Source organism: Pelobates fuscus, chromosome 2, assembly GCF_036172605.1.
Source record: "Pelobates fuscus isolate aPelFus1 chromosome 2, aPelFus1.pri, whole genome shotgun sequence".
Classification (NCBI taxonomy): Eukaryota; Metazoa; Chordata; class Amphibia; order Anura; family Pelobatidae; genus Pelobates; species Pelobates fuscus.
Window position 1 is genome coordinate 413,033,797 of NC_086318.1, and position 11,197 is coordinate 413,044,993.

The 11,197-nt window shown below is 38.1% G+C and overlaps 1 protein-coding gene across 1 annotated transcript in view; it reads left to right on the plus strand.

Annotated features, from left to right (window-relative positions):
• CHAC2 (ChaC glutathione specific gamma-glutamylcyclotransferase 2) overlaps window positions 1-10,177 on the plus strand; it is a 21,401-nt gene extending 11,224 nt beyond the window's left edge. Inside the window, exons 2-3 of the mRNA XM_063443968.1 lie at window positions 5,749-5,784; window positions 9,257-10,177. Of these exons, the coding sequence (XP_063300038.1) occupies window positions 5,749-5,784; window positions 9,257-9,634 (414 nt within the window). The 3' untranslated portion in view covers window positions 9,635-10,177. The remainder of the gene's footprint in view (window positions 1-5,748; window positions 5,785-9,256) is intronic.
• The last annotated feature ends 1,020 nt before the right edge of the window (window positions 10,178-11,197 follow it).

The following is an 11,197-nucleotide window of genomic DNA, read 5'->3' on the forward strand; positions in this document are numbered from 1 at the left end:
CCCAGACCACTCTAATGAGCAGAAGTGGTCTGGGTGCCTGGAGTGTCCCTTTAATTTATAAAAGTGTAAATTTTTTACTGAAATCTGCAGTTTTTGCAAAATGAAATAAAGTGGACACACTCTTCACACCTAAAGCATTTTAGCAAGCTAAAGGTTTTTTTTTGTTTGTTTGTTTTTTAGGGGTCTGGAGTGTCTTTTTAAAGTGTCTGTGTCACTCTAAAGTTGTGGAAACTGTTGATGGAGTATGACCATTTTCAACATTTATAAAAGTCATTGCGTCTCTCCCTCCTTGACCTTCAGTTTGCTGCTATAGAATTTTGTGCAGTTTGGCAGTGTGTCACGTGGACATGCCACAGAGTTATACATTCTCCAAGCTGTTTAAAGATAAATGTTGATTCAAGGGCATATGTGAAATTGCAAAGCTCCTTAAGCTATATCGTCTTCACATGTCATTTCAGGCTAAATAAAGGCCTGTAGATTTTGCAAGATATTTTTTTTTTTTTTTTACTTTAGAATTGTGTTTGCTAATTTTTTTTTTTTTTTTTTTTTTTTTTTTTGCATATAAGCAACCAGGAAATTAAAGAAACTGGTTGTGTTCTTTATCCATGTCTGTATCTGGAAATGGATTTTGTTTGGGTTGCCTAGATTTTAATGTGTAAATAGATCTTTGTGATGAACGCAGCCTGTCACCCACAATAGATCTTGAAAAGCAAGGAGTGTAATGATTAATTCAGATGCAATCAAAGTAAGAAACGATTGCTTTCTCAGTAGTGTTTGGTAATTTTCTTTTAGGCAGCCCATCTGTTTTTGCGGCAAACTGAGGCAAGGTTAATTAAAGCATTATTATAGAAAACTGAGGAGATAAGATTTGCTAACTTGGTCTCATGTAGAGCTTAATTCTTAGAACACAATGGCAATTCAACTGGTATGCAAAAATGTATGCAGCAAAAGGTTACATTAACCCATTTGTTACAGACTAAACTTTTTTTAAAACATAGGACAGTGCAAAGGGTGGGGGTGAGGGGGGGTGAGTGTACATTGTGAATTATAAACTTTCATCCATCATATATGTTAGTGTACGCAACCAGTTAGACAGCTGTGATCGTAACCACGTTCCAGTTCCAATAAGAAGCAAAGACTCCGTACTAGTACCCTATTAGGACAGGTACGCTTAATGATTTATTGTACTCTTTTAAAGTAGTTTTTATGAATGAAGGGCTACTGATTGGCTTAGAGAGTCAGTTGAGCACTCTACGCCAAACATGTTAAACTCAAAGGCTAGCACGGGCCACATAAACAAGGTTTAAGTTTATGTGGGCCGCAAAAAAAAATAAACCTTAAATTTTCATAGAAACGTAGGTTTGTTTTAAAAAGTACAGTGTGTGTGTGTGTGTGTGTGTGTATATATATATATAATACACAGATCAGTGCACTCTCTTGTTAACTAAACAGTGATTTCAAATCCTACATAGTACTATTTAAAAACACCTCACCTAGGTAACAAATAATGGGGGTTTGGTTACATTATATGATCATACATTGCATAAGCCTGCCAACTGCATCAAAGTACCCCATTCTTGGCAGGTCCTACTCTAGCAGCCTAATGCTTGCTCTTATGAGATTAATCCACTTACTTGGGAAATGCTTCCTTACTGGGACTCTCTGCAAGTCAAGGCTAAATTGGATCCTGGAATGATATATATATGTATGTGTGTGCCTCTGTCAATGTGTCTATGAGAGAGTGTGTGTCTGTTTTCCAATCACATTATTGGTGTTTTTACTCACATTTGTTTATCCACGCTGTACTGGTTTAGTCGTGGCTTTTCCCGCCTCCATAGCTGAGATCTTAATGATCTCAGCTAAGCCAATGCTTTCCCATAGGAAAACATTATGAGGACACTCATGTTCTCTATGGGTAACATTCAGCGACTCCGTGCAGAGCACTGACACAGGACTCTCTAGTGGCCGTCTGAGTGACTGTCACTAGACGTCTTAGTAGGCAGCAATGTAAGCGCTGCCTTTTCTATGAAAAGGCAGCGTTTACATTGTAAAGGCTACAGGGACAGGCGATAGGCACCGGAGCAACTACATTAATCTGTAGTGGTTCTGGTGACTATAGTGTCCCTTTTAAAAATATTTGCTCCTAGCTTTTTTAGCTGGCTCCTAGATTCCGAACAAATTTGTCAAGCCCTCGGTTAAACTATTCACAAACAGTTTAACCTCTAAAGGTAAGGAAACACCAGGGTCCTCCTGGCACCATAGCAATTTAATTTAGAAGTTATTATGGTGCCGGAGTGTTCCTTTACTAGAGAATCCTGGAGTTAAATCCCCTTCAGCTACTTACCTGTATCCAGTGCAGATGTCCTGCTGGGTCGGGCTCCGCCCATGCTCCGCTGACGTTGGCAGGGAGACCTAATGTGCATGCGTGGCAATGGCCGCGCGCGCGCTTTAAACCTCCCCATTGAATAATGCTTTCCTATGGGGAAAAACTGATGCTGGGGGTCCATGAGGACAGCTCACAGCACCCAGACTACTTCAATTAGCTGAAGTGGTCTGGGTGCCTGGAGTGTCTCTTTAACATAAAAAGAGCCTTAAAAACAAAATCAGGCCAGAATTTCCTGAACTTAAACGTGTCAGTTGCTAAATATTTAATCTATATTTAAAAGAACACTCGAAGTTCCACAACCACTGTTACAACGTACTGATTTTGATTCTAGGAGTGCCCTGGTCATTCCTCCATTGTAAAGAGTCAAACGTTTTAGAACAATATGACGTATTACCAAGGGTGTACCGGATGCTGCTCCATAGTCACCAGAACAACTACAACTTATTGTATTTGTTCTGGTGAGTATAATCATTCCCTTTAGGCTTTTTGCAGTAAACCGTGTTTTTTCAGAGAAAATGCAGTCTAGGGATACCTCCACTGGCCATTCCACTAGATGTGCTTCCTGGGGCAGTGCTGCACAGTGTACAGCATTGCCAATCAGTGTTTCCACCCTCTGCATGGAGACACTGAACTTTCCTCATAGAGATACATTGATTCAAAGCATCTCTATGAGGAGATGCTAATTGGCATGGGCTGTGTTTGACATGTGCTGGCGCTACCACTGATCTGCCTCCTTGACAGTCCAATCATATGGGAAAGCATTGTGATTGGCTCACAGAATCATTTCTTATGATGTCAGCCAAGCAGGCAGATCAGAGCCAGCAGCTGCAATCTTGAATACAAGTAACATTTTACTATATTTAGGGAGGCTTGGGGTCCAGTAAATTTCAAAATAAATGAGTAACCCTTTTAAAGGTGAACAATGGTAAAGATTTGTATTTTAAAGGAGATGCCACTTCATGGCATTTTAATATTGTGGTTAATTATCAATATATTTCACAACAATATGTTTGTATTCCTGAGCCTATAGTATTATTTTAATGATTTTGAAATAAATGACAGCTCCCCTTTTAAAAGTAAACTATAGAATAAAAAAAGCATTATAAAAGTAATACAGGAAAAATGCATACTTTTATAGGTCCCTTTTATTGGCCCTTTTATATCTTAAACTTGTTACACCCCCGGCTGTCAATCAGACAACCAGTCCTGTTACTTCCTGATTGTTTATCTAACTAAAGAGGGGTTTATGCGATATGTAGGTCAGCACTTGAAAGCAATTCAATGCAGCTCTTAAATGCTTTTTGGCAACTCTTGAGAAACTATGAGAAATCCTGTTTGTGTCAGTAGCACACTTAGGAGGATGCTGTATTTTCCATCTACCCATATGTTATGTCTTTCACTGAAGGGTACTGGAACTGGAGTTATAGTTCCAGCCTGAGGGGCCCACCTCCATAATGACATTATCCTTAAATCTTTGCTGAGAGGCCAGAACAGACTCATGTCCCGAACAAGAACTCAATGATCTAATTTATTGTGCTTGGAGTGTTCCTTCTGATAAATGATTCAGTCGAGCATGATGGCGATCAGTCTACTAGTTTTGGACATGGACAAATTTACATAATTGAAGAAACAATTAAGTCTATTTGCTGTTACTGCTGCTACATGCAGTATGACTAGTTTTTATATCTAATATGAGAGATTGCTTTTTATAATGGTGTGAGAGTATTGTTTGTTCATTACAATTCCCCTTAATATAAATTTGTGCTTTACTGAAAATCTAATATTCGCTGCTAGAATAGACTACAATGCAGAAAATCAGTCAAATAACATTAGATCTCGGTAATAAACACGTAATGCTTACTCCAATCATCATAAATCATACTGCTCACTGATGATGTTGGGCGGAACTCTGCCTGGTTCCCCTGTAATAGGACAAACTGTTTAGCAATGGTTTACCTACTTACCTGGGTCCCCACCGGGCTCGGACACTCTCTGGCGGTCCAGTGATGTACTCCCGGTTCCTACAAAGCCGAAAAAAGCCGCGACCATCGCCATTCCTTGGCTGAGAGTGTCAGTTGACCACTCTCAGCCAGGGAATACAATTAAAGTTGCACAGAATTAACATTAGCCAGTCCAGTTCTGGCAGATCACACCCCACTGTACACCTCTAATTGCCGAGTGGTTAAACTCCATATTTGCAACATTTCATTGTGAAGCACTGCACATACAGACTCCAGGCACCATGCCTATACATAGTCAATGAAGTGGTCATTGTGCTTGGAGTATCAATTTTAAAGGTGAACAATGGTAAAGATTTGTGTTTTAAAGGGGATGCCACTTCCTGGCTTTTTAATATTGTGGTTAATTATCAATATATTTCAAAACTATGTATTTAATAAAATTTAGATGTAGAAATCTACACATCTTTAGCCTGAAACCGGGCAGTCGTCGTTATAAGCTCTGTCTTTTGCACTTGGCAGTCAGCATTGAGAACACATATATAGAGAATACGGCATGCTTTTTATTTTAATTTTGAATTTCTATACTCCTCTCGGGTTCATTTTTGTTTTTATATACAGTGGGACCTTGGTTTACGAATTTAATGCATTCTCTGGGACGTTTCTTATTGTGTAACATTTGTAAACCGAAACGCGGTTTCCCATAGGAATGCATTGAAAATGCATTGAATGCATTGAAAACCAATTAATCCGTTCTGGAGGTCAGAAAAAAGTCAAAATGAGCTGGCATGGAAACCAACCCACAATGCAGAACACAAAATAAAAGTCATGCAAACGATGAAGCTCAGCTCTCTACCTTTCCACAGCTTGAGAAACGCACCAAAAAGTCCCAAATCAACTGCAAAACAATTTCCAGAATGGCTCCAAAACTCGATGCAAAAGCCGCTCCAACACCTACACACTCGACGCCACGTGCCACCCTAAAGGATCACTATAGTGTCAGGAAAACAAGGCGGTTTTCCCCCTACAGCAGCTTACCTTATTCCAGCGCCGGGCTCCCTCGGCGCTGGTGACCTCTCCTCCCCCGCCGATGTCAATTTCTCAATGCTTTCCTATAGACGCTCTGCGTGATGGAAGACAGCCACTAGAGGCTGGCTTAAACCCAAATGTACACATAGCAGATTCTCTGAAACTGCTATGTTTGCATCTGAAGGGTTAAAACCTGAAGGACATTGCACCCAGACCACTTCATTGAGCGGAAGTGGTCTGGGTGACTATAGTGTCCCTTTAAGGTTTGAGACTTTTTTTGTTTTTATTGTGTATTTATGCTTGTAATTCATGTGTATATGACTTTCCTAATACAGCATTAGATAATTGATTTTAATGATTTGTTTTTCTTTGTAGCCTGGAAGAGTTGTCACACTTGTTGAAGACCCAGAGGTAAATATATTCTACAATGTTCAATAGAAAACGCAAAATGGTAACAAACACTCTGAGTGATCAGGTAATCCTAAAATTGAGTGAATATTACAGGCTGGACCTCTTCATTGACCTTGTGCAACTGTATGCAAGTATTTTACATTTTTGGTAAATTAAGTGCTACGGGCAGCTCACGTGAAGTTGTACCATCAACCTGCTAGCCCTACACTTATCTCCGCTCACCACAATCACAAACACAAGCTGTTTATTCAACTTGTATTCATGTTGCCTTCCATGGGACATGTAACTTTCCTTTTTGTAACTCTTTTGCCCAGGACAAGAATTGCGTAAAAGTCCAGTAGATCTTCTAATGCCGGCATTACTGGTTCCTTCTGTGGCAAATGACTTTATAAGACCTACCGGTACTCACTTACCAAAGGAAGGACCATTATCCTTATAGCACTGCCCACTTTTCTAATTCTGTTAACTTGTGGCCCTATCACCAAGTGATTCACCACTATCCCTAGAACTGAGAACTTATTCACATTTTCTTTGTACCCCAGCTTCTATCTTTTTCTCAGCCACCATTTGTCCTATTGGCATGCTTAGGTGTGCATGTTCCTGAATGACACAGCACTGGATGTAGCTGCATGCAGTGGTAAAAACCTTTTTGCACTTTTGCCTCTTTAAATCATTATGGAGACTTAATCATTCCTCCCAAGTGTCTCTATTTATCGGGGGCAGTCCCTATTTTGGGCCCAAATCCATCTATCCCTATTTTCTTGGAGCTCCATATTGTTAGTGTGTCTTAGTGTATACCAGAACTCCACAGCAATAATACTCACGGTAATGTATCTTTAAACTATAATAAATGTGTTTAGAAATCATTCTCTGTAAATAAAACCTGTTGTTCTAAATGACAGTTTAGTTCCCAAAATTGTTGTTAAGTCACCAAAAATGTATTGCTACACTCCCACTCACACCCCTAGAATTGTGTCCCTCCTTGTCCATTTAAGTTGTTGGGGTGTTTGCTAATTGAACTCTGCAAAACCTTTATTGGTAAAAGCTACATAATAAACTGACAATGATATGATGTATTTTTAGGTATTCTTTGTGATTCTATTGTAATATTGGTCACTCCCTAGATTGCCGTGGTTTCCAAAAGGTTTTCCTTATTGATCTGTGACTAGACAAAACTACAGTTCAAGTGACACAGAAAAGTGGAATTACGTGTTTATAAAAAGCTTAAAAAACACAACATAGGAGACTCTAACATAGCCAGAGATTTTCAGAATGCCAGTTTAACATAGTTGATCTAAAGCCACACGTTGCTCTGTAGTTGATAAACACATAAAATGCAGTCCAAGTTATTTGTTTTCACTGGTCGTTCTGACAATTTCTGGTAAGTGTGCTTTACAGTTCATTACAGTTGTCCTTATCAAACCATTATCCTGGCCCTGTGTTCAGTGGGCTTTTTTTCATTTACTTCTTTTGTCAAATTTAAGCCTCAATTGTAACTGCAAGAGCCAGTTTCAGGCAGCAAACTGGTGCATGTATTTGTTTTTGTTTTGTTATTTTTTGTTGAATATATTTTAATGGGTGTGGGGTATAATTGGACAGCAATGTTTTATAGTTATGGGAATTGATTTTTGTGTTTATTGTTAATGTACCAAACAATCGTGGTGTGTATCTGGCTTGTATTTCTTTTTTAAGTTGTGTAAAAAAAAAAAAATAACAGTTTTCATGCTACAAAGCTGAACACGTTAAGTCTGTGCCCTCATTATCTTGTTCTATAATTTCCTTCGTCCCTTTAAGTATACTGTCTGCTACAGAGAGGTTTTTTTGTGACTATTTTCATTGCCTTCTGTAGAACTGCAGGGCTTATAATATTCCAATTGAATGCTAAGTCATGGCCAGTGTAATACATACAGGGCTATTCAATAAAATGAGAATTCAAAGTGAATTTCAACGTTCGGTCAAGGTCAGCTATGTTGTCAGTTTGGCTACTCTGGCCTTCATTGTGAAAGTCACTTTGCATTCTCACGTTTGTAAATAACCCTGATAATATTTCTCTGATATTGCTCTTTGAGAAGGCAACGCTGTGAATGTATTTCAAAAATAAATAAGTGTGTGTGTGTGTGTGTGTGTGTGTGTGTACATACAAACACACATGTGAGGTATAGATTTAAAACACCATATGAATAATATGACAAGGAATGCACGTGTGACATTGAAGATGCATGTTAATTCCATATGCAGTTTAGGATGAGGCATACCTGCGTATTTCACTGCTTTCTTGCATTATTTTACCATAAATATTTGGATGATAACACATTTTGGCTCTTTGTTACATTGGATTTAATTGAATAAAGTGCAGGCTGTCTTTATGCTGTATGAACCATGTAGGAGTTCTAGCCCATTTTATAAATTATCTCTCCATTTTTAGGGGTCCCAAAAGTAGTTTGCCAAATCGACATTAACCTAAACAAAATCATGGCGCTGTATTTGCTTGCAACTTTGTTGCATTTAATAATCTCTTAAAAAAAAAAAAAAGAAACCTTATTAGAGGCTTGTTATATTCTCTCGTATTCGTGTTTTGTAGCCACCATCATTGGTTCCTGTGCATTCAGTCTTGGCTTCAGAAAGTGAAACAAAATGTTAATTCAGTTCCAGGTTGGTAGATAGGCTTTGGTAGTCAAGAATGTGCCACTCTGTATTGTGCAGAAATGTCTCCTTTTATATTTATTTTTAGCGGTGATTTGGGGTTTTATTGCCTGTTAAATTTTTTTTATATCTTCACATCTGCTGTAAAGCAATTGATCGGCTCGGGAAAGATGTTTCTGTAGATTTTGAATTTTATTCTACCACTTCTTTAATCTGTCGTATAATCCTTAAAGACAGGTGAGCAGGTTCTTTTACAGTCATTAATACCCTGCACACTACATTTCAGAGACGGTATGCTTTTGGTTATGTGCAGTGACTTATAAATATACTTTTGTATTTTGTCTCCTATGATCCAGAACGTCTTATGTTGTATGAACTTTTCATCAAACTGGAACCCAACAATTTTGTTCTTGGGCCTAAATGTTTGAAATAACCTGGGGATATCTGCTATAGTCAAGTTTTATGGTACAGGGTTTTTTGTTTCTTCTTAGTTGCAAGTCTTGCCCTCCCAAAACACAGGTTTTCCTTGCTTGTTGACTGACTTGACTGACTGACTGATGCTGCTCTGGTCATGAGTAAAACAAAAAAACAACTGATGATACCACTAGAACGACCTCCTGACCATGTGTTAGCAAGTTCCTGACCTTGTTTGACTCTGCTCTCTTGTGAAAAAACATTTTTCAATAAAATTAGGGGGTAAAGGTTTTAAAAGATTCATAGATATAAATTTACAAAACCTGTCACTGTCCAAACAATATGACGCACAGGTGTATTATATATTGTCTTATTATATGTATAATTGTCTGTTTTGTTTTTTCCCCCTCAACAGGGCTGTGTGTGGGGTGTTGCTTACAGATTGCCAGAGGGAAAAGAAGACGAAGTGAAGGCTTACCTTGATTTTAGAGAGAAAGGGGGCTACCGGACTACAACCGTTGTCTTTTATCCCAAAGATCCCTCAATAAAACCATTTAATGTACTTCTGTATATCGGAACATGTGATAACCCCAACTACCTCGGTCCAGCTCCTTTAGAAGACATTGCAGAGCAGATTTTTAATGCAGTTGGGCCCAGCGGAAAAAACACGGAATACCTGTTTGAACTTGCAAATTCACTCAGGGATCTGGTTCCAGAAGATGCAGATGAGCATCTGTTTTCTTTAGAAAAGTTAGTGAGAGAGCTTTTGGAAAGACATCAAAATTGTATATAAACTACCATGGCAGATTTGTTAATTTAACAGCAAAGCATCTGGCACTGCAATGCCCAAAATATCTTTTATTCATACAAATTACAGAATCTGTGTTACATTATTATTTTAAAATGTCATTTTATGTGCAAATGCAAAACATCCTTGTATTTATTCTCAGTTTTACGACCCAGATATTCTTTTGCAAAGTACTTCTGTTTACCTAGAAGTAGATAAAATAATTATTAAATTTTTTTTGGCAAGTATGAAATGTAACGTACCTGAAGGAACAGGGAAACGTATATGCAAAATAGAACATTTCCTTATGAGAAACTGTGCCACGTTCTCATGTCTGCAAGTGCAGTGTTCTGTTCCAAATTCTCAGAGGTATTTGTCATACATAATATGGGATTATTCTCTAAAAAAAGTATACAAAAATCAACGGCATAGGCACACAGGAGGAACAGCAGGGGACGTTAACAATAAAGTACGCCTTACAGTTTATTTAAAAAGTGCAGAATTCAGAAAAACACAGTATTTTATTTGATTTATTTATTATTGCAATTTATATAGCGCCAACAGATTCCGTAGCGCTTTACAATATTATGAGAGGGGATTTAACTATAAATGGGACAATTACAAATAAACTTACAGGAACGATAGGTTGAAGAAGTAATCAAAACCTGCTTATGACTAAATGTACGTTTGCATGAAACGTATAAAGAGGTTTACTGCCAAATCCCTTGATGTTTTAATGCACTCTGCACTTTTTTTGAATAAACTGTAGGGATTACTTGATTGGATACATCGCTTGCTGTCCTCTTTGTGTACCCCTGTCGTTTATTTTTGTATATTTGCCGCGGACTCCCGTGTATAGGAGCGCTGGGATAAGGCGAGATCCAGCAAGCTATCGGTGGTTAGATGTATGAGAAAGGGTATCTGCATATTTTTGGTCAAAACAGACAATCTGGGAAATAATTATTTTTTTTAAATATACATTTTAAAATTTTTACCTGGAAAAAAAAAATTGCAATTCACTTGTCTGTTCTCAACAAATCTACTGTTAGTGTTTTGGTCATATGAATTTAGCTTACATATTCAGTTACCATCGAGCAGCACCAAATGCTGTGCTTTTTGAAAGGCAGAGGCCTAACCTTGGTATACAGAGCATGAATAAAGTATCACAAATACGTTAACAAGGTAGCCATCTTGTCCTTCTGGCAGGCTCCAGCTCAGGTAGTTTGAGAACGGTTACCTCGGTTAAACATAAGTCATTTTTGTTTGCTTGTACAGTATTGTTGATCTAAGCAGATTCTGCAGCCTTGCCATTCATACCTCTCTTTAGAGGCAGTGTCATAACAAAAGCCGACGTTGGCAGGGCTGTTTTTCTGATGATATGTCCAAATTCTGCTAATGCGTATGTAACAAACAGAGGTGTCCTGAAACCTTGTCCACTGTTTTTTTTTTTTGTTTTTTTTGTTTTTTTTTAAAACCTCATCAAGACTCACTCACAGTTTGTCTTCTCTTTTAGGGTTTAACATTGTATATTAACAGGTTATTGTGTATATAAAGATTCCATTTGACTCA